The sequence below is a fragment of the Macrobrachium nipponense genome, chromosome 39 (assembly GCF_015104395.2).
Source record: "Macrobrachium nipponense isolate FS-2020 chromosome 39, ASM1510439v2, whole genome shotgun sequence".
Lineage (NCBI taxonomy): Eukaryota > Metazoa > Arthropoda > Malacostraca > Decapoda > Palaemonidae > Macrobrachium > Macrobrachium nipponense.
The window spans coordinates 23,255,785-23,283,575 of record NC_061099.1 but is presented as its reverse complement, the minus strand read 5'-3'; the positions used below and the strand labels follow the sequence as shown (position 1 = coordinate 23,283,575).

The 27,791-nt window shown below is 39.7% G+C and overlaps 2 protein-coding genes across 5 annotated transcripts in view; both read left to right on the top strand.

Moving 5' to 3' along the window:
• LOC135210212 (uncharacterized) overlaps positions 1-3,067 on the top strand; it is an 11,743-nt gene extending 8,676 nt beyond the window's left edge. For all 4 annotated transcript variants that reach the window (XM_064243049.1, XM_064243046.1, XM_064243048.1 and 1 more), the window contains exons 8-10: positions 217-284; positions 1,554-1,608; positions 2,090-3,067. In XM_064243049.1, the coding sequence (XP_064099119.1) occupies positions 217-284; positions 1,554-1,608; positions 2,090-2,869 (903 nt within the window). In that variant the 3' untranslated portion in view covers positions 2,870-3,067. The remainder of the gene's footprint in view (positions 1-216; positions 285-1,553; positions 1,609-2,089) is intronic.
• A 541-nt stretch (positions 3,068-3,608) lies between these two features.
• LOC135210211 (asparaginyl-tRNA synthetase-like) lies at positions 3,609-27,791 on the top strand. Its single transcript, XM_064243045.1, has 9 exons — positions 3,609-3,779; positions 7,681-7,761; positions 8,025-8,150; positions 9,429-9,560; positions 10,166-10,276; positions 10,654-10,763; positions 25,608-25,845; positions 26,011-26,250; positions 27,434-27,791. Exons 1-9 carry the CDS (start codon positions 3,663-3,665, stop codon positions 27,704-27,706), a joined length of 1,428 nt encoding a protein of 475 aa, XP_064099115.1. The 5' UTR covers positions 3,609-3,662; the 3' UTR covers positions 27,707-27,791.

The window sequence follows — 27,791 nt, the reverse complement described above, 5'->3', positions numbered from 1 at the left end:
TTCTTTCTTTTGAGAGTTGATTTTTATTATTGCCACATAAGATTGAAGGCAAAGAACAACATATAAAGATGCAAGACATTTAATGGGTTACCTACATAAAGTACCAAATGTTAACAGATTACTAGGCTGAATGTATTGTGAATTGTCCTATTATGTACTCTGTGTAATTTTACTGTTTGCTGAAAGTTGTTTAATGTGATTAAATTTTGTTTTCAGTATGAAGAACTTCTCAATAATAAGATGAAAGTTCCCAGCACTTCTGATGGTAAAGTCCATGATACAAGGTAAAGTAGAATGTTATTAACTCCTTTGTATATACTGTAGTATACAGATTATTGTCAACATTGGCAACTATGACTTAGCAAAGTCTGGAATTACACAGAAATTGTAGGATTAAGATTGAATTTTAGATGTATCTGATAGTAAGGTAAAACACAATAAATTATTATGGGAAATTGAAATTGGTTTCTTGATTATTGAAAAAAATGTTAGACTAAATCTGTAGGCAGCATGCCAGTATCAGATACCTTTGTTCTTTAATTAAAATAAGTATACAGTAATTTAAAGTTACGCTCTTACTGCTGTCTTCATTCACACCTTCATATGCATGTTATGCACTTATATTTGTTGTCATTGTACTACACAGTATTTTGATCTCAAGGTTTTATGTTGTATACATTTATTTTTTGCTCCATCCCATTGCCTTCTTCCTTCTATTGTGTGAACTACTCATACCAGTTTTCATATAAAAGAAAAATAGGTAAGGATTCTTGTGCTGAGGATTTCAAATACATACAGTAGAAAGATAAAGATATGGGGATGTCCTAGTGTTTGTAGGCTTTATTCAATCAGTGGTGTACTACCTCTCTCTCTGGTATGCTAATTTGATCTGATTGAATTCATCCTATGGTTTTTATCCTGATATTGTAGAGTTGACAATATTTTTTGTATTTTAATGTTCAGATGTCTTGTTTGATGTAAATCCAGATTTCTCCCTTCCTTCCCCAGAGAAGAAAGAGTTATACTACCCCCAGATGAAATTATAGAAACTCCCAGGGCCTTTTCTTCTTTATTATGGTAGGGTATTTTCCCACTCACCTTTCATCCCTATCTTGGGCTACCCTTGTTAACCTCTCATCACCATCATGGGCTACCCTTGTTTCAAAGTCTCAGTGACAGCATTCATGTATGTGGTGCTTTTTAGATACTACTTCATATAAAAGTTTTATACCTATGGGGAATTCCAATTACTTTAAAAGTTTTATATATTTCAGTCAACAGTGAATGTCTAGTGGTAGCAGATGCTTTAGGGAGAATTTTTCAAAATATGGTACTTAACATTTTTAATGTACAGTATAGACATTTGTTTATTTTTTTATTTCAATATTTTCATTACCTGAGTTTTTGTTTTTCTAAAAATGTCACCTTGTCAGCACAACGAGTGTCAAGAATACTGACCCTGACCAGGATAGACTATTAACAGTGACAATAATGGCAGATTAAGCTGTAACAGTCAAGTACATGCATATATTTGTAACCTTTTAATGTTGCAGGTCTCCAAATAGTAAAGACGTTTGCTCTGATGTCGAGTTGGATGAGAAGATTAAGGTTAGTATGTATTGGTGTTACAGCTTGACAAGACTTTTAGTGTTTTATATGTAGTATATATTTGTATGAATATATTGGAGTAAAAAATAGAATTGTAAGTATTTTCTGAATAGCATTTTTTTTACATAACAAAATTGAAATTGTACAACATAATTCGTTAAAAAAAATGTACAAAAATTTGTTTAAAATATTGTATTGAGGCCTTATTTCTAGAATGATTTCCTGGTGAACATCATACATTAAGTGCTAAGTCACCAAGACTTTTGGTCATAATGTAGCATTTATATGAATGAAACATGAATTATGGGGTAGAGTAACTTTCACTACTAGGCCTACAACAGGGAAGCCATTATAGCGTAAGGAACTGAGAAATAATGTAGAATCTGACACAACCAGAGTAATCTGGTGGTATTGAATACACTATTTTATTCATACCTCTTATAGGTAGGTCTTGTGTTACTGATTGCTGTTTTATTTTTAGGTTTTGGAATTGGATAAACCTAATGCACTTAGGAAGCTGAATGTTGTCCAGGAAAATGTGAGGTTACCTGAAAAGGAGGAGGATTGTAGTGACAGCCATAATCAGGAGGTGGAAAGTTCTTTGTCAAGAGAAACCCTGCTTGGAAACCAACCATGTATTCTTCCTGGGGATTATTTTTACCCCCCAAAAGACTTGAAGTCTGTCTCTTCTCAAGAAGATGCAAGTTTGTCCACACCAAAGACTCCTGCAGTGTGTGAAACTCCCTCTTACAGAATTAGAGAGAACAGTCCAGTACACCCTCCAGCTCCTCCTAATACCCCTGTAGATGGAGGAAAATTCCTTAGTACCCCTCCAAATATTCCCTTGATGACCATTTTTGCTCTTTGTTCTGATTCCCCATGCAGTGCTTCCTTACGTGCATCACCTGTTTACACAACGTCCTGTAATGATGACAACATTTGGAAAGGAGCAGATGAAGCCCCAACACCTTACAACACAGCTGAAGAATCTCCTTTTGACAGCCCTCCCAACAAGGAAAGGGAGTTAAAATCCCCATGTTATAATGCAAACAAGGCTATTGCTGGTTTATGTGAATTGGATCACATGATCGTGGCAAGCTCCATTGTTCGAAGTCCACGAAGCGATTCTGTTTATAATAAGGGATACTCTTGTAAAAGTTTTCGCTCTCAAGGGAGAGTTTTAGGTGAAACTTTCATCGTAGATAAGAATATCTGGGATTCGGTAGATGATGATGTATTTGCAACTGAGAGTGGTCAATGATTACTTGTACAGAAATTCTTCATTGACATGAAGTCATGTTGTACTTGTAAAATCATTTTACTATCTTAATCATGATTAAATATCTATAGTTTGCATAGACTCAGACTTTGTATTGTAGCATGTGTGTCAAATGAGTCCAATTTTCTGTTACATTTTTACTGTTTTATAATCTTGAATAAATTCAGATTTTACATTTTAGAGTATACCTTTTCTTGAATTTCCATTAATGATGTAAGTGGAGGTATTGTTTCAAACAGTTTGTGAGGAGTTTGGCTTTAATTTTCCAGCTGATACATAATTCCAATGAAAAGCCTTAAATGGTACTGTTGAGTAAAGCTGTCGTATTTTGTTATAACAGCTATTTGGCCCCTTGCCCTCTAGAGGTTTTCCATGTTCTCATTATGCCTCCATTTACCAAGAACTCAAAGATTCTGGTTTAATTGCTCATTAGACCAAACAGGATGTCATACATAAACTTGGACAAGGGTGATCCTGTTATTACATTCTTTCTGATCCCAAGCCTTGAAAAAGAATTTTAGACATTTCTTAGAGCAAATGAGGAATGCACAAAGGCATGAGGTTTAGAAATGAAGTAGACTGACATATATACTAAAGTAAAATGATGCATAAGTCTAGTACGATCAATGTACGAATACTAATGCAAATACTATTGGGAGTCATTCAATGACAAAAAAAGAAATTTTTAAATAATAGAAAGTGCCGTTACAGAGACGACTCCATTCGATTACTACTACCACATTCGTGACTGCTAGGAAATCTTCAACGTTTCGAAATGTTACAGTTCCGATGTCCATTATTAACGTTAGTACGTCACTATTCTAGCGTTAATACGACCGTTATATCGAAGATCTTTAAAAAGAAGCCGGTAAATGAAAGACTACAATTAAAAGTGAGTAATTACTATAAGTGAGTTAATGGTTGTCTGTCGCCGGTATCATTGCAGGGTCCCTAGGTTGGTCAGCGCTTCTCTCATACTAGCTAGGTACCTAGGCTAAGTTGTTGGCATTATTTAAAGTTTAAGCATTTGAATTATAACGGTAATTTTGTTCATAAATTAATCAATAAACCTTCAGAAACTACTAGGCTAGGTACCCTAGTTACCTACCTATGTAACGTTTAGTAGCCTAGGTACCTAATCTACCCTCAATGTTACTAGCTACCAGCCTACAGGCAAAATGGATGCCGTGTTTAGCTTAATACCTATGTAATAACCATCTGGGAATGAACATAAAACGTGAAAGATGGTAAATATTGTATATACAAATAAAAATCATCAACAAAAAGCTGTAGAAGTTCACAATTTTCAGTAGTCAACTTACCTAGTAGCAGGAACCAGGCCATGGTTTAGGGTAAACAACCGACTGGATTAGCTGAGCCACTGACTACTGCATTTGAGGCCACCCTCCGAAAAAGTACTTTTAACACGTCCTGACACTGGAGATGGTCATCAGTCATGAGTTGTTGGTGGTGAGAGGAGGAGCTCGAGACCTCTACTCTCCTATTGTAGTAAGTATTTTCTCCAAAGTTATAAATTAAGGCCATATTTTAAGATTGAACAGAGGGTAATGAAAAGTCTGGCCATACGCAGTGCACACTACCTCCATGACGCTTTTGAAATTTTTACTTACAACTCGGAATATTCAGAAGGTTGACACCATCTCAATGTTTGCGGAGTCACTAGTGTCAATAAACTTCCCATTCCATGTGCTGAATCCGCACACCTCTTGTACCCATAGACGCTGGGGCACTTTCATCACGAAAATCATAAACAGTGACTTCCAACCACTAATTTTTTAAGAAGAAGCGTGCACTAGATAATTATTTAAATAAATAATTAAATGGCAGTATAAGGTCATGAATTGCATAAATATTTTTACATATACATGATTATTAATTTGAAAATATTCGTTGTTGAAAAAGTAACTAGATTCCTGACCCAAGTATCAAGAGTTTTGCTTGTGAACGGTACCTACGGCGTTGTTCACGCACTTCAATTGTTTATCAGTGTGGCCAATTGGTATGTGTTTACCCTCCAAACTGGGTATAAAACTTACACAAAACCGGGGAATAAATTAAATTAGTGTATCTATTTGTAGTATATATACATATCAGAGCAATTTTATTATTATACTATTACTATGACAACTAGAATTCATGGAAACAGTTTGTAAATGCATCGGGGTATGTGTGAGGCTCCACTAGATTCGCAACGATGAGTCATTTTGCTGTCGTCTGCTCGTTTGTATTTCAGAAGTATTTGTAATTTTTCGGGGTTAATTTGGTTGCAAAAAAGGGATAATAGACATGAATTAAATAAACATTTTGAAGTAACAAAGTAAAGTTAAACTAAATCATGAGTAAAGTAAACAATTTAGGGAATAAAGCTTTGCACCTCATAAACCATGTACTCGTGTGCTGCCCGTAACTGTGTTTGTGGAGTAAGCGCTTAGGAACCAGGAACCGCAACGCAGTTCAAGTGCAATTTGGAGTGATTAAGACTAAAACATGTATAGTAATTACAATCAATTAAGCACTGTGGAGTTTCAGTTGTGATGGTAGTAAGGATAAAACCGCCGATTACAAGGTAAAAATGAATTTAAGTTCAAACCATGACCCCGGGAATAAGAAGTTTCATACTTTCAGTAATATAGGCAACAAAATGTTTTATTGTGCTGATTACAACTGCAATCTTGAGTAAGATCAATAAACGTTACATACATATGCTAATATTGTTCAAATGAGTGGTGGGAAGGCTGGGAAAGATGGTGGCTTGGCTGTGGTTACGAACGGCATGTCACGCGGTTGCCGCCATATTGGATTTCAAATCTGTCTTGAAAATATATTTTACGAAAACCTCATGTGCTTATTTTAGTTCGTATGGCGCTTTCATATATCACATTATGTTGACAAAACTTCAATCTTTTGAATGGTATGCTTAAAGATGTAATTGTAGTAATCTTATTTCGCCAATTAAATATCGAGTGATTAAGGTTGAGCCACGCGATGATGATGGCTCCACTGCGGTGTTTCCCCCTAGTAGTAGGTTGGGTAAATGACCGCCATAGTAGCCACTTCTCTCAGAATGCGGCCACTTCTCGAATCGAAAAAGCGTTTGAATTATGCCATTGTTTTGTAATTTAGGAAGAAACACTTACTTCGAGAGGAGCGTAGGGGTCTCGGTGTGCTGCCTGGATGAGCCACAACTCTTGGCTGATGCTGTTTTTAGCGAATTCAAGTACTTTTTTGGGAAGATTGCCGCTATGTCACTGCTCCGTCATCTGCCCTAGTGGTCTTCAGTTTTATTGAAATTCAGTTTTAAAAAAATCCATTCTTACTTTTTGGACTGAGAATATTTTTGTTTTTATATGTCCTTTTAAAAGTTTTACTTTTTTTTCCTTTCACAAATGACCTAACTAGGGTGTATCACATACAAACTTAAGGACCTGTTCCCTAGGTTAGGTTTGGTTAGTTGTGGTGGGTTTGGTAATTTTGAAACCAAATATTGAAATATCTTAAATTCCAAAATAAAATGAACAGTTTAAAGTTAAAATTTACCAAAAAAAAAAAAAAACTAAACATTGATCTCGGTAGCCTATTTGTGTGTGCCAAAATATGAGGAAACCCTTAAAAATCATCCAAACAGTTTATTTTAGCATTATATAGCCTACGCTGATCTCCTGTTATGGTAAACACAGTAAGAAGAGGGATTTGTGCACACCAGTCAAAAAGATATGAACTGCATAAAGCACAACATTATCTGTAAGAAATATATAGGCTATTTCTTACATGTAAGTAGCTACTTACTTGCTTTAACATAGCCTAGGCTATATGAAATATGAAAATGTAGCAAGGCTGGTGACAGCGATGCATCCTAACCTAACCTAGGACTGGTCCTAACATAACCTTACTCAAGCTAGGGTACTAGGTCCTTACCGCTCTCCTACGTAGAGTAACCATTTAGCTTGTCAATTTTGTTACTAGGTGACATGTTTAACTTTTGACATGAGATGACGTATTTGTTTGTCAAAGAATGCAGGTATGAATTCAAATACATTAGTATGTATAGGTGGGTTTGTATGTGGTACAGTTAAAGAAGTGAAAACTTCTAAATAGCCTTTCATAGCCTAACGTAACCCAACCTAAATAGCTCGTACGCATAACTTTGTTTTTGTTGACCTTTTTCTACTTCCCCTTAACCTTCAGTTAATGTAAGATTGGCCTATAGTTTCACTTCTGTTTCTGCATAATTGTTAAACTCAAAGGATTGCAATAGATAAACCAACCATTTTCCACAGAAAAGAAGTAGAAAGTCATTGAAAGCCTATTTAATATTATCAGAAAAACCTAATTGCACATTTAAATTATTAAGTTCTTAAGTTTGTAATTGTAATTTTGGAACCAGAAAGTATAATCATTGGTCAGACCAAATCAGTTTTGTGTAGTCAGTGAGACCCTTCAGAGAAGAACCTGTTGGAGAGAGAAATTTTTGTTACTTAATCTTTCTCAGTTTGTGAGTTAGGGAAGGAGTGCTACCCCAGAGAAACTGCTTTACACTGCTGTTAACTACCTCAAATGAAGTAGTGTGGATTTTGGAATTTGTTAATTAATATATTTGATTATGGAGGTAATATAATTATAAAATTCATTTTAGTTTTTGCAGCAAAAGAGATTAATGGGCAGATTGTAGATATTGTTTTATCCTAATTTCAGTACCTGCTTTTGGTGCCAAAATCTATTTTATGGAGTATATTTTTCATGTGTACCACTAATAAATATATCTTGTGTTTCAGGGTTGGGTGAAAGCTTTAAGACGACACAAAGAGTTTACTTTTATAGATGTCAATGATGGTTCTTGCTCTCGAAGTCTTCAGGTATTTGACATTGTGGCCATAAGTTATTTTAAAAGACCATAATTAACCCAGCTCATTCCTTGTTAACACTTAGCTCTATTCCATATTTGAATTTTTAGCAAGTTAGCATGTTTTTCATGTGAATTAGTATTAGAATTTGCTAAGTAGCTTTAGAACCCAACATGTTGGTAAGGTAACTTTGTAAACTGATTAAAGATATTGTTTTGTTTATTGCTGCTTGTTAAAGGTTTGAGAATTTCTTAAACTAATTTCCATATTTTCAGGTTGTCCTCCCCTCAGAAAAGAGACCTGAATCTCTGGGCTATCACTCATCACTTTTCACTTCAGGTGTTTTGCGTACTTGTTCCCATAAGGGACAAGATATAGAACTTCTTGCTGAGGAAATTCAGGTATGTTTGTTTTAAAGGAGATTTTTTTTTATACTGTAGTTTTATTTTTGTTGTTCATGGATAATGCATTACATACTCTCAAAGAGATTCAAACTTGTGATACAAAGGCTTTAATTGTTGGTTAATTCATGAAGCAGGAACAGCTTTGTAATTTAAGCTCTTGAATAAAAGAAGAAATGATTGCACAATCAGAATTTATATTGGAATAGAAATTATAAGAATAGGAAGATAGAAACAAGAAGTAATTGGGTGCACACTGGTTAATGTAAAGTAATACCCCAAACTTACGCGAGGTTAGGTTCCAGACCCCCTCACGCATGGGGAAGTTTCTTAAGTTTGGCACGGTCTCTAGAAATGCTAATAAATGCTTGCTTCTAGAGTTTGAACACTAAATTTTACCCTAATCATACTCCCTAACTATTAAGCTAACTTTTAAATGAAATTAAAGTTACTGTAATTTGATTTAAAAGTTAGTTTAATACAATATCCTTAAAAAAGAAATAAATGGTTGGGTAAAAATAGTCACAGTAACTACTATGTACGTACGTATGCATTTTCATACATATACTAACGTTTCCCCTAATTCATGGTATGACATTTTCTTTTTCTTTGTGTCACTAGGTAAACTTCATAAGTCAGTGACAAAAGAGTAAAGAAAACATGTATGTGAACATTCGTAATGTTTGCAGAGGGTGAAATAGCATACACAAAATTTCCATACTGATTTTACAATTAAAAGTATGAAAACTTTTACTAATTGAGGAAATTAAACAAAGTTTCTGAAGGGATATCATCTTTGAAAAGTGCAGTAACTTTGTGAATGGGTATTGCATGTTGTAAATAAAAGTATATTCATTAACTGTAGGTGTTGTAATCATATCTTTGCATCATATTCATGCATGTACAGAAATCAAAATAATACATATTTAATCAAGATTTTACAAATAAAAGTTTTAAAACTTATAAATTTACATATTAAATTAAACATAAACACATTTGCAGGGTTTTGCAGTGTTTCTGGAGGATTCACAAATGTCCGTGCTATTGTAAAGAACTCTCATATGATAATTAATTAGGTTCCTATGAAATGTTCGGGCTATTGTGAATTTGTGCAAATCGAATCACATAAGTTCGGGGTAATACTATACAGTAAATGAGTCTGTAGTAATCAGTAAGTGCTGATAGTATATATTTCTCTCTGGGACTTAGTTTGGTAATACTACATAATAACACATACCATTACATGTATATGATATTCATATATAATTATTCTTTCAGGTCATAGGGGAAAATAACCTTGAAAATTATCCATTCAAAGCAAGAACAAAGTCTACCCCAGATTATGTTCGCCAGCACCTCCATCTCAGAGGACGCACAAACTTCAGTTCATTACTTCGTGTCAGGTCACAGGTACTTTGTTTATGATGCACAGGTTTTTAGGAGTGTTATGGCATGTTTAATTTCAGTATAAGTTATGACATCTATGAAAAGACTATGATGCTTATTTAGTCTTTATTAATTATCTGCAAATATTGTAACTCAATTGAATTTTTCTGTACAGAGATTCCCTTGCATGGTTGTTCATGGTATGCTGGAGATTCCATTTGCAGCAAAAATTCTTCCAAACTTGCATAGTGAAAAGAATGGAAATATTGTAGTCACTTTTTCAAATTGTAATTCAGTTGGAGATTTTCATCAAGATTTAGTGAATTTTTGGTGAAAATCTGTATAGAAATGTGGTTGACTGTATCAGGTCAACAAGTAAATTACATTGAAAATGAAGGAACTTGAAGTTTCTTAGGCTGACTGAGAACTTTTGTATTTTTTAAATAATGCCAGCTTATGGGAAGAGGATCCTTATTCCTAATCATATTATTACGTATATAATAATGTAGACCAGAATAACCAGATTAGCTTAATATTTTAGCACAGCAGAGACCCACAGCCTTTATATTTTTTCATATAATTCAAATATGGATTGACCTGCAAAGATGGTCTTTGATTTTTTATTTCAGGCAAAGATGGCCATTCACAATTATTTTACCAGTGAAGACTTCATAAACATCGACACCCCCCTGCTGACTGGGAATGATTGTGAAGGAGCTGGAGAAGTATTTTTTGTTGAGGTATGAAAGGGACTTTTCTGGTATGTATTGACATTATGTGAATACATATGAAATTTTTGTATATAGTCCATTCTCATTGTGAGGTCAGCGACTCGTATGCTGTACTTGAAATTATCAATATAAACACTTAAGGTCATCTGTGATGAATATATGAAATTTTTCAGTTGTCATTAGTATTTTTTAGGCTCCTTTAAACTGACATTTATACCATGTTATTTTTTGTGAGATTGGTTATTACATATCTTGATATGATATGCAGTATCTAAAGTATTCCAGTCTGTAACATGTTTTTTACTTAAGAAAATTGAATTTTTTGCAAAATATCTTTGCTTTGTTTAGAGGGGCTGTAGCAGACCATGCTTGCTTTGTTGTTACAGACACCGACCAGCAATAAGGAAAATTCTGAGTCATCCCCACATGCAAAATTTTTTAATCATCCGGTATATCTCACAGTCTCAGGACAATTACATCTAGAGGCTATGGTCAGGTGAGATGTTTGGATTTCTTGTGTTCCAGGATCTTATCAACTAATATAGTATAGACATGGAAGAACACTTTTTGACGAAGCTTTTATGCCAAGTGTTAACTGCATCTCTGTGTTACACTTAATCCCTGTAAGTTAAAATATCTTATATTGGTGATGAGTAAAAGTATTGCTTGTGAAATGGTTTTTTGTAGTGAAAACTATCAAGTTGATTAATTTTAAAGTTGTACTTATTGTTAAGCTGTATTATAAGAATCATGGTTGTATTAATTTTGTGTAATGTTCAAGATATGCCTTGCAAATAGTTTGTGCAATAGAGTATTGTTTCCATGTAAAATTAATTGTGTAAGTATCAAGAAGTTTTTGTAGATACATATTATGACTTGGAAATTTTTATTTCTTTTAAGTAAACCCAATACTAGTCTTAAATGTGTGCCAGGTCACTCCCAGCTACTCTCCCAGATATATGTGTTGTACACATCCAGATTCCTAAAAACCAACAGTAGTGAAATAATTCCAAGTGTATATTGTCAATATAAACACACATGTTTGTTTTTCCTCCTGGATATTACATTTACATGGTCATTTCACATTGGATGAGTGTTCTCATTTTTGGGCTAAAATTATAGTGAAAAGTAGAGGCATTTGGGTTACTGCTAAGCAGTAGCTGATGGAAGTACAGTGGTCCCCCCGTATTCGTGGGGGATGCGTACCAGACACCCCCCCCCCCCCTTGTGAATAGTTAGAACCCGTGAATAGTTGGAACCCCTATAAAAATGCTTAAAACCTCCTATTTCATTAGTTAAAACTCAAGAAAAAAACCACTAAAAATTTTCATACCTGGTTTTTTAATAGTTTTATCACAAAAAGTGCATTTTATGATGACATTGATAAAAAAAAATCAGGAATTTGTGCTTATTTCTCATAGAAAAATACCGCGAATAGGCGAATTTTCCGAGAATAATGCGGGGAAATGTTCCCGAGAGAAATCCACGAATGTGTGAGTCCACGAATCCGGAGAACGCGAATACGGGGGGTCCACTGTAATAAGTTTATATGCTTTCCTTTTGAACAGTTGTTCTTGTCAGTGTTGTATATATTATGTAGCCAGGTGGAAGTCTCTGTTTTGATTAAGTAACTTACCCAGTAATTCGTAGCTAAAGTTTCTTCAAATCAACAGCTAGAATTTTGAAAATTCACTAGTTGTGCTATTTCTAGCAGCTAAGTGACTTTTGGGGCTAGAGAGGAACAACTAGCGAACATGGTCTCATTTTGTTTCTGCCGGCTGATGGTTGTAGTTCAACTGTTAGCTCCAGTTGAAATTTGGGAATTTATTCTATCATTGTTGTATCTTCTGTAAGGTGAAGTAGTGATAACGGCATTTTTGGGCTTGTACTTGTACTTGATATGTTGGACTCGAGTAGTTCCAGTATTAGGTATTGCAGCAAAGGCTCCAATACTCATTAGACTAAGGAATCCTATGATTCACACACTATTTGCACTGATTGTAAGGGACAAATTTGTTCAATAGACATAAGATATGATGAATGTAAAGATTGGGACTTGCATAAATGGAGAACCTGATTGTTAGGGACAAGTTTGTTCAATAAACATAAGATGGGATGAATGTAAAGATTGGGACTTGCATAAATGGAAAACCTTGAAATCTCGTTTACTTAAACTGGAAAGGGATAGAGAAAGAAAAGCGACAGCTAGACGGATTAGCAAAGCTTTAGTTAGCCAGGGATCCCGTAAGGATATTATTGATGATGTTGTTAATGTTGTTGAACTTGTTATTGCTATTGATCTGTTCCCAACTCCCAACCTGTACCTGCTCCTTTGCCCAGTTCCCTGGGATGATAGGATTGTTTTGGAGCGTACGATAGCTCATAGTGTTGGTGATGTGTTAGTGGAGGACCTAGTGGTGCATAGTGCAAGTGCAGTGTATGAGGAGGTGGCTTCCCGGCCCGGCGATTCTCCTAAGTCAAGGTCAATGACACTCCCCAGTACCTGGGAGGAGTCAAACTGGAAGCCTAAGGGAAAATCCCAGGTTTCAGCTAAACACCATTGGAAAGGTGTTTCTTTGGATGTTCACCGATTTTCTTCGAGCTTGGATGAGTTTTCACCGCGACATCAGTGGTGTTTTTCAGATGCGTCGCACCCTTTGAAAAGGCTCGCGAGGGATGTGTCCCGTTCACCTGTGTCGTGTAAGAGAACTAAGAATCCACCTTCTAGTCCTCAACCTTCCTGCAGTCACTGGGACAGTCCAGAGCATTTTTCTTCTGATTTTCTGGTCGTAGAAAGTCGATTGCTCCTTCTAAGGACCCTTCTGCTGCTAGACGCTCAGTCGGGGTTACTTCTTTGGCTACAGCAGGGTACCCAGAAGCACCCAAGCGCCCTCCTTCTTTCCCTTGTTCGGAATCGGAGAATGTTATTTCTCATTCAGTGGAAGCTTCTTCTGGTGGTCTCCCAGACTCTTCGTGAGTTTGTCAGCCAACCTCCCTTCAGATGGCTTCTTCTGTAGGCCCATAGGGCCCTCCTTTGGGGGATCCTATTCAGGGCAAGCTTGACAGTATTTTAGTTTTGCTGAAAGACTACTTCTGCTCCACAACCGACGGTTCAACCGCCAGTCTCAACCTTGTCTCCTGTTGCTTTGGAGGAGGAAGGGGACAAGAATCTTGTTTCTCATTCTTCAGCTTATTCTTCCTTGCTGAAGTACCTTCTTTCCAATTTTTCTGGTTTCTTGTCTCCAGTGACTCCTTCGGCGCTTGCTTCCATTTTTCTTATGGGAGTTCAATTATAGGATCCCGCCTTGTTCTAATTTAGTGCTGTCTGCATCTTCCCAGAAAGTCTTCAAAGATATCGACGCCTGGCTTTTGGAGAAGAGGGATCAGGGTAAGGCCATGTTTGCTTTCCGCCTACGAGGCTTAATAAGAGAAGGCATGGGTATTACGTCACAGGAGAAGCTTCTTCGTTGGGAGTTTCTGCCTCCTCCCAGGGGGACTTCTCCGGACTAGTTGATTCCAGGAGAAGGTTGGCTTTTCTTGCAGCTAAAGTTATGTAGCTACTTGGAGATGGCTCATCTCTTAAAGAGTGTTTTTAAAGTTTTCGAGGTAATTAATTTCCTTGACTGGGCAGTAGGAGCGCTCGCCTGTAAGATTAGGGAATGTCCTGATATTGCTGATGAGTTCTCCTCAGACTGGCTGGGGGTCCTGTCCTGCATTGATAGGGGATTAAGGAATGGTTCTCTGGAACTAGCTTCCTTATAATATATAATGGGGATTCTTAAGAAGAGGGAAATGTGGTGTTCCTTTACTTCTAAAGGCGTAACACCCGTACAGAAACCAATTCTTCTTTTCTTGCCCCTGGACAAGCAACATTTGTTTCCACAGGATGTAGTTCTAGGGATTTCATTGGATCTCAAGAAGTGTCCACAAGACCTTCTTACTGAGTCTTCTAGATATCCAAAAGTAGTTTCGTCTACTCCGACTAAGACAGTGTCTTCCCTTCAGACACATTGCTTTCGTGGCACCCAACAAAGGTCTTTTTCTAGGTCTTGCTCAGGAGGTAGATATATCTCTAGAGCAATTAAGAAGTCGTCCTTGAAGTTCGCAGGACATAAGTGATCAGCATGTCCTCCGAACTCCAGTAGGGGCCAGGCTTCTTTTCTAGGAGAAATGGAGAGAGAGTGGAGCATTGGATAATCAACGTTTTAAGAGAGGGTTATCAAATACCATTCAACCAAAGCCCACCTTTATCAAACTCTCCAGTTCCCTTAATAGCTTACTCCAAATGCTCAGAGAGGCTTTAGCCCTCTCAAGAGAAATTACATCTTTCGTAGAGAAGGGAGCAATAGAGGAAGTTACAGACCTGAACTCACCAGGCTTTTACAACTGTCTTTTTGTGGTGCCAAAAGCGTCAGGAGGCTGGAGACCCGTCCTTGATGTAAGCGCATTGAATGTCTTCATTCTGAAGACAAAATTCAAGATGGAGACAAACCGGTCTGTTCTGTCATCCATTCACCAAGGAGATTGGATGACGCTCATAAACATGCAGGACGCATACTTTCACATGCCAATTCACCAGGAATCACAGAATTTCTTGAGGTTTGTCTCTGGAAATAAGGTTTTCCAACTCCACACAATGTGTTCTGGCCTGTCAACACAACCGCAAGTCTTCACAAGAGTTCTTGCCCCTCTAGCAAAATGGTTACATCTGGTGGGAGTAAAGATTTCCCTGTATTTGGACGATTCACTCCTTCCAGCCCAATCAGAGTGGAAATGTTCGGAAGACCTCCAAATAACTCTTCAGTTAGCCCAAGAGTTGGGCTTAATGATATATCATCACAAGTCTCAAATGATTCCCTCTCAACAAATTCTTTATTTAGGGATGATGATCGACTTTCGGAGTTTACGGGTTTTTCTTGTCTCCGAAGAGAATTCCTTCATGTCTGGAAACAGTCAAAAAATGTCTCAACTTAAATTACTGTGTTGTTTCATGAAACTTACCTGTCAGATATATATATAGCTGTATTTTTCCGAATCCGAACAGAAATTTAAACACTTACGACACGCAGTGGGAGTCAGGTGGTTAGTACCCCAATTCCTTGCCGCTGGGAGGCGGGTATCAGGAATCATTCCCATTTTCTATTCATAATTTTTCTGTCGCCGGTGCTGAAAACACCTGTTTGCAGCACCTCCGTCCAGATTTTGGAAACTTACTAGCTACTTGAGTATCCCTTTTGGTTTTTCGTTTGGTATCCTGAATTGGATCGGTGGCTTGGCACACGTTGACTTTGGATTGATTTGAATTTGGTATTGATTTTTCTTTGATCAAGATGTCAGGGTCTAGTTCTGCTAGCGCTAGATTTTGTTCTATGTCCGAATGTAGAGGTAGGCTACTGAAAGCTTCAGTAGACCCACATTCTGTTTGTAAAGTTTGCAGGGGAATGAATGTACGTTTGAAAGTCGTTGTAAGGAGTGTGAAAGATTAACAGAGTCGGAATGGAAGCGTATGAAACCTATCTTAAGAAACTTGAGCGAGATAGGTTAAGGAGGTCTTCCTCCAGGAGTGTTTCAGGTAGGCAAGATTTAAATTATTCTCCTGCTAACCCTCCTTCTGTAGATTATGCTCCTACCCCTGTAGTGTTTGCCTCCGGCCCCTGAAACAGTGTCGGTAGAAGGTAATACTTTATCGCTAATTCTTGAATCGATTCGTAACTTAGAATCAAAAGTGTTAGCTCTGGAGAGCAAAAGTGAAGAGAAGTGCAGTGAAAGTGCCCTTGTGTAGTGGAGGGTGCGTCAGATCGGCCTCATTCCGCCTTCTAGAACCTAGACCTCCGCTTGACTCCCAGATTACGGGGAGAGAGCATGTCGAAAGTCGAAGGAGGGTTACGAGGAACCCCCACCGATCTGGCGTGCCTTCGGCAGCTTCTGACGAACCTACCCAGACTGCCAAGGAGCGTGCGCGTGCACGTCTTCTCAAGGAGTGCTTTTCTTCTTCTGAAGCTTCCTCCCCGCGCAAGGGGTGGAGCTCTCATACCGCATCACGTCCGCTGAAAAGGACGGCTCGCGTTCGGGACGCTTCACGTCCAAGTTGTTCTCCGGAACTTTGCTCGTCGCCTGATAGTGCGTTTGCTGCTTTTCCTCCGCAGAAGAAGCGTAAGGATTATTCGGAGGCGGAGTCTTTCCTAGATATTTCTTTCGAGCGCCGCAGTCGCTCTAAGGTGCGTGAAGTGGAGGTTCCTGGGAGTAGCAAGAAGGCGTCCCCTCGCCACTCGCCTGCTCACAGGATCAGCCCCTCTCCCCAGAAAGGAGGCTTCACCTCAAAAGGCAAGATTCTCCAGTCTCTTCAGCAGCAACTTCGAGATGTTTTTTCTTCGAGAGAGACTGTTCCACGTCGCCGTAAGAAGGATGACAATCTTCCTGTGAAGAGGTCGAGGCGTTCTCCCTCTCCCTCTCCTCGCTCGTCTCTCTCTCCGTTTGAGTCTCCCTCTAGAGTTCGTTCTGCTCCCCAGCAACTTTCTAGAGGAGGCGAGAAATTCGTTTCTCGCTCTCGTGAAGCGGTTGTTTCCGCTGCTACGAAACTTGTTGATAAGAAGCGCGTTTCTTTAGATGCCGAGAGCGCTTCTGTGAAAGTCAAACGCTCTTTAGCGGACGCCGAGCGTGACTCGGTGCAAGTTTCGCGAGCGCCAGTGGACGCTCAGCGCGTTTTAGTGGACGCTCGGCGCGCACCAGTGGACGCTCAGCGAGCACCAGTGGACGCCAGGTGTACACCTGTTGCGGTCGAGCGCGCTTCAGTCGGCGCCAGTAGATTGGCTTCGGACGCCAAGCGCGCGCCTACGGACGTCAGTTTTCCACTTCCGCAAGCGCAAGCGGAAGCGGGAACTCTTCCTGTTCGCCGCTCTTTCTCTTTTGAGAAAGCTCGTGACTCTTCTTTACTTCCTCCGACTTCTCCAGTGTCCTGAAGAGGAAATTAGTGACGCTTTCGTCGAAGTGGACGAAGAACAGCAGTTGGCTCCAGTTTCGACGGACTACAAGGTTTTGACTCGTTTGCTACAGTCAGTCTTTGCAGACACTTTCCAACCTGAAGCTCCACGTACTCCTCCCTCTCAGTTTTCGTCATCCAAAGCTACTAAGATCTCGGGCTTTGTGAGAATGAAGAAGTCGCTTTCTACGAAGCAAGCTTTTAGAAAGGTCCATGATTGGATGGAAAATGAGGAAAGCTTCAGGCAAGACTTCTTTCGCTTTACCACCTTCAAGACTTGGTGGCAAAGCTGGTATGTGGTATGAGACGGGAGAAAACGTTGGAGTTAAGCTTCCAGCCTCAGCTCAAGGAGACTTTGGTAGTATTGTAGACGCCGCCAGAAGATCTTTTCTGTCTTCCTCTAAGGTCTCTTGGACGCATAGTGAGTTAGACTTTCACCTTAAAGGCCTCTTCAGGACACTAGAGGTCTTTAATTTTCTTGACTGGTGCCTTGGAGTATTGGATGCCAGGTCCAGGAGTTCTGATTCCATCAGTCTGGGGGAGCTGTCCAGTGTATTGTCTTGCATGGACAAGGCCGTCAGGGATGGTTCTGAGGAATTGGCTGCTCATTTCAGCACGGGACTGCTTAAGAAAAGAGCACTTTTTTGCAATTTTTACTGCAAAGTCGGTCTCACCAGCGCAAAAAGCGGATCTTCTTTTCGCTCCTTTCTCAGAACATCTCTTCCCCCAGTCTATGGTAAAGGACATAGCTGCCAGTCTCCAGGAGAAAGCAACCCAAGACCTTCTGGCACAGTCTTCTAGGAAGCCTACTACTTCTTCGTCTTCTGGGTCCTCTGCTTTGAAGAAATCGAAGCCCTTTCGATCCGCTTCTTCCTCGAAGCCAGCCCCTCGTAGGAAGAGCTCTTCAGAGGCAAGACTCCCGCTCCTTCCAAGAGCAAGAAGTGAGAGGGAAGTCCTTCAGCCACCGGTAGGAGCCAGGCTTCTACATTTCGCGAAAGCTTGGGAAGAGAGAGGTGCCGACGCTTGGTCTCTGGACATCGTCAGAAGGGGTACAGAATTCCTTTCCTGATGTTCCCCCGCTGTCTTCGACACCAAAGGATTTGTCTCCTTCGTATCAGGGAGAAAAGCAGAAAGTGCTTCACGATCTACTAGATCAAATGATCGAGAAGCAAGCAGTGGAACAGGTCTTCGACCGATTTCTCCGGGGTTTTACAACCGTCTGTTCCTAGTGCCGAAGCAGTCAGGGGGTGGCGCCCCGTTCTGGATGTCAGCAGTCTAAATCGCTTCGTTACCAAGCAGAAGTTCAAGATGGAGACCTCAATCCGTGCTTGCAGCCTTAAGACCGGGGGATTGGATGGTCTCTTTAGACCTTCAGGACGCATACTTTCACGTCCCCATCCATACCCCGATCAAGGAAAATACCTGCGGTTTTTGTCCTGAAAGGGAAGATTTTTCCAATTCAGGGCACTCTGCTTCGGTCTCAGCACGGCGCCGATGGTGTTCACCGTTCTTATGAAGAACGTTGCGAGGTGGCTCCATCTTGCGGAAATAAGGATCTCTCTCTACCTAGACGACTGGCTTATTCGAGCCTCATCGCAAGACCGGTGTCTGAAGGACCTTCACACGACTCTGTCGTTAGCGAGGTCCCTGGGACTTCTGGTGAATCTCGAAAAGTCGCATCTGACTCCTTCTCAATCCTTATTTCTATCTGGGGATTCAGATGGACTCAGTGGCTTTTCGGGCTTTTCCGTCCCAGGGGCGACAACTTCAATGCCTGGACAAAGTGTCGCCTTTCTAGGGAAGGAAACATGCTCGGTGAGGGAATGGATGAGTCTGCTGGGGACCATTTCCTCACTGGAGAAGTTTGTTCTCTGGGAAGGTTGCACCTCCGACCACTTCAGTTCTTCCTCTCAAGCAATTGGTCACGCAAACAGGATCTAGAAGAGGTCTTGTTTTTGACGGAAGAAGTGAAAAAGCACCTCAAATGGTGGTTGGATCCAAAGAAGCTTGCGGAAGGACTTTCGCTCAAGCTTCGGAACCCCCGACCTAGTGTTGTTCTCCGACGCGTCCTCCACGGGTTGGGGAGCAACACTGGGAGGGAGAGAAGTGTCAGGCACCTGGAGAGGGGAACAGGTGTCCTGGCACATCAATCTAAAAGAACTTTCAGCGGTTTACCTTGCTCTAAGGTTCTTCGAAGAGGAAGTCTCCAACAAAGTGGTTCAGATAAACTCGGACACACCACAGCCTTGGCATACCTCAGGAAACAGGGGGAACTCACTCTCCTTCTCTGTTCGTCATCGCGAAGAATATCCTGATTTGGGCGAGAAGTCGCAAAACGTCACGATTCTGACAAGATTTGTGTCAGGCGTGAAAACGTGCGAGCGGACCTTCTCAGTCGGCAAGGACAGCTTCTGCCGACGGAATGGACCCTTCATCAGGAAGTATGCCAGGCGCTATGGAAGCTGTGGGGACGTCCTCATGTGGACGTTTTCGCAACTTCCCGAACGAAGAGACTTCCGCTGTATTGCTCCCAGTTCTGGACCCGGGAGCAGTGGCAGTAGACGCCCTACTGTGGAATTGGTCGGGACTAGACATTTACGCTTTCCCCCATTCAAAATCCTCGGGGAAGTAATGAGGAAGTTCGCTGCATCAGAAGGAGCGAGAATGACCCTCATCGCCCCCTTCTGGCCAGCGGTCGACTGGTTCACGGAGGTGATGTCCTTCCTAGTAGACTTTCCAAGGACTCTGCCCCTAAGGAAAGATCTACTCAGACAGCCCCACTTCGAGAGGTACCACAAAAACCTCCCCGCTCTGAGTCTGACTGCGTTCAGACTATCAAGAAGTTGGCCAGAGCGAGGGGTTTTTTCAAGACCTGTGGCAACGGCGATTGCCACCACAAGGAGGCCCTCCTCAATCACAGTTTACCAATCAAAGTGGGCTGTCTTTAGAAGTTGGTGCAGAAGGAAGGCCATTTCCTCCACCTCAACCTCTGTGAGCCAGATAGCAGATTTCCTTCCTTCACCTTAGGAAAGAAGCGAAAACTAGCCGTTCCCACGATTAAAGGCTACAGAAGCGTGCTTTCTGTGGTCTTCAGACATAGAGGACTCGACTTAGCAAATGATAGAGACATTCATGATCTCATTAGATCATTTGAGACTGTGAAAGTTCTCCAACCTAAAGTACCATCGTGGAACTTAGACGTGGTACTGAAGTTTCTCATGTCGAGTCAATTTGAACCGCTCCATTTAGCCTCGCTTAGGAATCTTACTAAGAAGACCATTTGGCCTAACCGCTCTGGCGACGGCGAAGAGGGTTAGCGAAATTCAAGTCATAAGCAAGTATATTGGGTTCAAGGATCATAGTGCAGTTTGTTCCTTAAGTCCTACGTTCTTAGCAAAGAACGAGAACCCTTCCACCCTTGGCCGAGGACGTTCGAGATCAAAGGGTTGTCGGAGCTAGTGGGACCTGAAGCTGAGAGAGTCCTGTGTCCTGTCAGGGCTCTCAAGTTTTATTTGCAGAAAACCAGAGCATGCAGAGGTTCTTCGGAGAACTTGTGGTGCTCTGTGAAAAAACCAGATCTTCCGATGTCGAAGAATGCACTGGCGTTCTTCTTAAGAAGTACGGTTAAGGAAGCCCATGAAAAGTGTAGTGAAAGTGACATGGAGCTTCTGAAAGTGAAAGCCCACGAGTTGAGGGCTATTGCTACTTTGGTGGCTTTTCACAAAAATATGGCAATCAAAGATATTTTGGGCGCCACTTATTGGCGAAGCAATTCGGTGTTCGCTTCACACTACCTGCGAGAGGTGAAAGCAACATACGAAAATTGTTACTCGCTCGGACCATACGTCGCTGCAGACACTGTTTTGGGGGCAGGAGGTAGAGCTCATCCTATCCTTTTAATGGTTTAGGGGAGTTTTTAACTTGTGTTATGGTTGTGGGGTTGACCGCCTGCGGCGGATCTCCCTTCCATTAGCTTAGTCTATGTGGGATACTTTTGGTAGGCTACGCCAGAGGGTGGTTTGGTTTTACTTCGTTGCCCTCATTTGTATGGTCAATGGTCTAGTCACGTCGTGGTCTCGCCCCTGTTGACAGATCATCTGGACTGCACCAGCTTTATAGGTCTCTACCTTGCTGGCAACTCTAGTAGCACAAGCAGACTTATGCGGCAGTAACCACGAAGTCCAGCTATGCTAACAGGTAAGGAATCAAGATATCAATTATCTGCATATATATGTTTCCTAAAATCTTCTATTCTGTCTACTCCCACCACCAAAGGTGGGATTCAGCTATATATATATCTGACAGGTAAGTTTCATGAACAAAAATGATATTGTAATGATACAATTAAGTTTGTTCATACTTTACCTGGCAGTATATATAATCAAGTACCCACCCACCTCCCCTCAGGAGACAGTGGAAATAAAAATTATGAATAGAAAATGGAATGATTCCTGATACCCGCCTCCCAGTGGCGGGAATGGGTACTAACCACCTGACTCCCACTGCGTGTGTCGTAAGTGTTTAAATTTCTGTCGGATTCGGAAAAATACAGCTATATATATATCTGCCAGGTAAGTATGAACAAACTTAATTGTATCATTACAATATCATTTCTGCGAACGCTTGGATGAGCCTACTGGGAACATTGTCCTTGATGGAACTATACATTCATCTGGACAGATTGCATATAAGACCGTTCCAATTTTTTTTGAGAGCCAATTGGGATAGAAAAGTAGTCCCGGCCTTGATAATTTTTCCTGTGACTTTGGAAATAAAAACAGACATTAGTTGGTGGTGGAAGGTAAAGAGCAGGCTATCGGAAGGAAAATCCCTCCTTCCAGTGAACCCAACCCTAGAACTCTTTTCAGACACGTCGAGTCTAAGTTGGGGAGTGGTCCTGGGGGACAGCGAAAGTTTTGAGAAGATGGTCCCAAGGACAGGAGAATTGGCACATAAATGTCAAAGAGTTGAAGGCGATTCACCTGGGTCTTCAGCATTTTCAGGAGAAAGTAGCAGGCAAAGTTGTAATGATACACTCGGAAAACACGACTACCCTATTGTACATAAAAAAATCAAGGGGGAACTCACTTGTTTTCTCTTTACAAAATGGGAAAAGAGCTCCTGCTGTGGGCAGACCTAAATCATACCACTCTATTGACGAGGTTTATACAGGGGAAACTCAATGTTCTAGTGGACAAATTAAGCGGCCAAAAACAAATTTTACCAACAGTGTGGGCTCTGGGTCAACAAGTCTGTCTGGACCTTTTGAAGTTGTGGGGAACCCCAATCTTAGACCTGTTCTCCACATCAAGAAACAACAGACTACCACTGTTCTGTTCTCCGGTTCTGGATCCCCTAGCATGGGCAGCAGACGCCATGCTACAAGATTGGTCGGGGAAACATCTGTATGCTTTTCCATCCCTGTCCATAGTCAGACAAGTGATCAACAAATTCTGGGATCACCAAAATGTGTCCATGATTTTGATAACTCCCTTTTAGCTGACAAAAGAATGGTTCCCAGACCTCATCGAACCACTGGTGGATTTTCCAAGATTTCTTCTGCGCAAAAGACTTGTCTTCTCAAACAACCCCACTTCTAGCGTTTTCATCAAGGGTTTTCTTCTCTTGCCCAGACCGTGTTCTTACTGTCAGGAAGCTCCTGTGCAAGAAGGGGTTTTCAAAGTCAGCTGCGCAAGCTATCTTCCATTGCAGATGAGTCTCTTCTGAAAGAGTATACCAAGCTAAGTGGACCACTTTTAGGACATGGTACAGAGAAAACAGGGTATCGTCTTCTCAGGCATCTGTAAATGAAATAGTTGAGTTTCTGCTATTTCTGGAGAACGTGAAAGGTTTGGCCACATCAACTATTAAAGGCTATACAGTAATACTCCAAACTTGCGCGAGGTTAGGTTCCAGAGACCCTTGCACAAGGGGAAGTTTCACATATGTTTTGGCACGGCCTCTAAAATTGCTAATAAATGCTTACTTCTAGAGTTTGAACACTAAAAATTACCCAAATCATGCTCCCTAAATATTAAGCTAACTTTTAAATTAAATTAAAGTTACTGTAGTTTCATTTAAAAGTTAGCTTAATACATTACCCATAAAAAAGAAATGATGGTTGGTAAACGTACAAGTGCGTACATACATACAACATAGTTCTCTCTTTTTTGCCCCCTGTTTCTTTAAAATACTATAACAAATTTTATATTTACAGTTATATTATTATTATTATTATTATTATTATTATTTGAAAATATTAATAAACAGTAGGCTACATAGTACATGTACTGTAAACATTCTCTATTCTCAGTAAGAGAGAGAGAGAGAAAATTATTATTATTTATTATTCAGTGTTATTTAATTTACTCATAAAAGCTTGAAAACTTATAAATTACGTAAAAAACTTGAACAAACCTTTTCAGGGTTTCTCCAGGATTCGAAAATGTTTTGTTTGCATGTCTGTGAAATATGCGCGTATGATAATTAGTTAGGTTCCAATGAAAAGTTCGCACTATTGTGAATTCTCACAACTCGAATTGCGTAAGATTGAGGTATTACTATATAGCCATGAAGAGTTCGGTTTTCTGACATAGAGGCTTAGATTTATCCTCCAACCAAGATTTGTCGGACCTAATTAAATCCTTCGATATGACAGGGCAGAAGGAAGAGGCAGTGGTTTCCTGGAATTTCGACATCATATTAAATTGGTTATCAGGCTCACGTTTTGAACCATAGATATTATCATCTTACAAGGAAAACCCTTTTCCTAGCAACTTTAGCTACTGCTAAAAGGATTAGTGAAATCCACTCTTTGGATAAGAATGTGGGTTTTTCAGGAGGGAATGCAGTATGCTCATTGTCTCTAGGCTTCTTAGTCAAAACAAGACACTCTAGTTTGTGGCCCCTCTCTTTTATGATTAAGAGCTTGTCGAAAATTTTAGGTCCGGGTGACCAAGAGAGAGTTTTATGTCTTGTGAGAGCTCTGAAGTTTTGCCTTCACAAGACAGAAAAGATACGGGGGTCCGTTGTCTTTGTTGTGGTGTCCCTTTCAGAATCCCACATGGCTGCAGTCCAAGAATGGCCTGGAATTGTTCCTTAGGGATCTTATTTCAGAAGCTCATTCCTCTCTAGGGGAGGACAATTTTCCCTTGTGTAAAGTGAAAGCTCATGAAATAAGGGCCATAGCCACGTCCATGGCTCTTAAGCATAATTTATCTTTCTCTTCCATTTTGCAAATGACCTCCTGGAGGTGTAATATGGTCTTTACATCACATTATCTTAAAGAAGTTGAAACTGTCTTTATTAACTGCAGTACTTTGGGTCCTTTTTTGGGGATGGCTTGGTGTTGGGGAGGAAGTATAGGAAGCATCCCTTCCTTCATTTTTTTCACCTTGAATTATGGTGTTGGATTTCATGGGAGCCTGAGGCTACTATGTACTGGAGTACCCTCCATTTTATTTTGGTTGAGTAGTGATATATTCTTAATTTTGGCGGCGTTAGGTGACGTATGTTTGTTCTGTTGTGTTGTTATGTACTGCACTGCGCCCTGGGCGGGGGCACCTGGTTCTTGTCAGCAATTGGAATCATCCTTTCTACAGGACACCTACTATATAGTAGGCAACCCTCAGCTTTACTGCCGAGCCACTATCAGATAAATGAGCGCCATCTAGAGGCAGTATCTTCATGAACCAGCTCGTTTATCAGGTAAGGAACAACAGGCATTAATTTATGCTAGGAATCTTATCCATGTTCAATTAATTATCTTTATTAATGTGTTGGGATAGATAGGTTCATGTTTTCCCACCTCTTGTCAGTGTGGAAATCAGCTGTATCATTACTGGGTAAGTTACTTAATTAAAAATGACATTTTTATAATAAAATAAAGTTGTAATTATACTCACCCAGTAATTATATGATCAGAGACATCCCTCCTCCCCTCACATGAACCTAGGCATAAGCAAATTGAGACCATGTTTGCTAGTTGTCCCTCTCTAGCCCCAAGAGTGGGTGGTGCTTGTCACCTAGCCACTAGAAATAGTGCAACTCTCGAATTTTCAAAATTCTAGCTGCTGATTTGTAGAAACTTTAGCTATATAATTACTGGGTAAGTGAAATTAAAACTTTATTTTATTATAAGATTGTCATTTTCATACAATTTTTGTTGGTTATTAATGTGTATGACATTTAGGTCATATCTTTTCAGGTGATTGGCCCATTGTACATCATGGGAAATTTTCTTTATTTGATACTTTGGTTTTCAGTGTTTTGTGTGTACGTTAAGTTGTTTTTTATGTTAAAACTTCATCAGAAAGATATTTGAAAGATTCTTTTTGAATTTATTGAAGTTTTCCTTTTCAGTGGTCTTTCCAGAGTATACAATTTCAATCCAGCTTTCCGTGCAGAAAACTCACAGTCTCGTAGGCATCTCTCAGAATTTTGGATGGTTGAAGCCGAGGAGGGATTTCTTAAAGGGTCGAGTGGTTTTCAGTCTTTAACAGAACGAGTAGAAAGCCTAATCAAATATACCACGCAGTATGTCCTTGACAGACAAGAGGAGGACATATTTTATTGCTGGAAACAGAATCAGGACACTGAGGTAATCAAAAAAGTTTTTTGATTTCCAGTTTTATTTTAATTCATCGTTGGGAGTTACTGCTGGCATTGTAAAGCTTGTCTTTTGTTGTTTAGTGCTTGCAGCAGGTGACAACAAAATTTTGTGTTTCTTTATGAAAAAGACACTAAAATATTTCTTTTGTTTCAGAAAGTTGTGCGTGCTTCGTTACAGAAGCAGTTTGGTCTTCTTCCCTACAGTGAAGCCATCGAGATTCTGAAGGCTAATAGCCACAATTTTAAAAGACAACCTGTGCAAGGGGAGGATCTGGGGCGAGAGCATGAATTGTATTTGACCAAACACATGGGCAACATACCTGTTTTTGTGATAGACTGGCCAAAAAAGATCAAGGCCTTCTATATGTGCCCACAAGAAGAAGATCCAAATTTGGTTTGTATATTTATGTTAAAAGGCAGTATTTTTTATTACTCTTATGCATCTAAATGTTGCCTTTATGTAATGCCATGTATGTTAAAATCTTTATTCAGATGTTTTTGTTTCTTAATTTGTAAACTGCAGGGTACTTAGTATTGCAAAATCACATCAATGGAGACTTTTTATTCACAATTTGATCAAACTATTACATAAAGATTCCAGTAAAGTTTAGTATTATGGAAGTAGGTTGAAGGCATCTCAATTTTTATTGCAGTATTTATGATTGTAATCAAGGAACAGATCTGATTGCAATAGCTTTTTTTTTTTTAAGACATTTTGAAAGTGTGGATTTCATTTATGCTTTTTTCTCATGGGTTTCAGACCTTCTTACTGTGCTTCTTCAAAATCTGCTAGTTTTCTGATTGGCTGTTCTATATCATTATTTATCATGTGGCTATTCCATAACATTAGTACAGTGGACCCCCCTTATTCGCATTTTCTGGATTCGCGGACTCACACATTTATGGATTTCTCTCGGGGAATGTTTCCCCCGCATTATTCGCGCAAAATTCGCACATTCGCGGTATTTTTCTATGAGAAATATCCACAAATTCCTGGTTTTTTTTATCAATTTCATTATAAAATGCACTTTTTGTGATGAAACTATTAAAAAACCAAGTATAAACATTTTTAGTGGGTTTTTCTTGAGTTTTAACTAACAAAATAGGCTGTTTTTAGCGTTTTTATAGGGGTTCCAAACATTTGCAGGTTCTAACTATTCACGGGGGTGTCTGGTACGCATCCCCCGCAAATATGGGGGACCACTGTACTTGTAATGTCTAAATCATAGTAATGTTGTTGACTCTCAATCTGGTTTCCAACAGCTGGACACCACATCAGTAGTATCTTCATTCATAAAATGATGTTTCCACTTCACTGTTGCTGTGAATTTTAGCATTTTATAGTTAAACTTGTTCAATATCTCCTTCAATTTTTATTTTTTATTTTTCTTAATTTTGGCTTCTGAAAAGGAGGTTTAAATTTTGTCTTGTTTTTCTCATTTCTGTGTCTGAAAATTAAGTGGAAACTTAATTGTTCACTTGTGTTTGAATTAGAAAAAACTGCAACATGTAGTCTTTACCAGCTTCTGCTAATTCTTGTAAAGAGAATGTCATCAAAGTCATCAATTTATTTACAGGTATACGGATTGGATCTGCTCTTCCCAAATGTTGGCGAAGTTGTCGGAGGAGGTTTGAGGGAGCACAATTTCCTCGCCCTGCAAAATCGCTTGCAAGAACACAACTTGAAGGAAAGCTTGAACTGGTACTTGGATCTTCGTAGATTCAACGGGAGAATATCCTCAGGAGGTTTTGGTTTGGGTTTCGAAAGATACCTATTGTTTTTGCTCGGGACTGCCAACATCAAAGATGTGATACCATTTCCCCGATGGAGTAAACACTGTCTGTGTTGATAGTGTTAAACTGTAAACAGATACATGTATTGAAGGTACAGTACTTTGTTTTTATTGTAAAAATTGTGAATAAAGTGTGAAGTTC

Bases quoted from the DNA above. Each gene is read 5' to 3' on its own strand.
- LOC135210211 (XM_064243045.1), top strand. From the start codon at position 3,663: ATGTTACAGTTCCGATGTCCATTATTAACGTTAGTACGTCACTATTCT. The intron at 7,762-8,024 runs GTATTTGACATT...CCATATTTTCAG, and splicing joins CTTGCTCTCGAAGTCTTCAG to GTTGTCCTCCCCTCAGAAAA. The intron at 9,561-10,165 runs GTACTTTGTTTA...TTTTTATTTCAG, and splicing joins TACTTCGTGTCAGGTCACAG to GCAAAGATGGCCATTCACAA.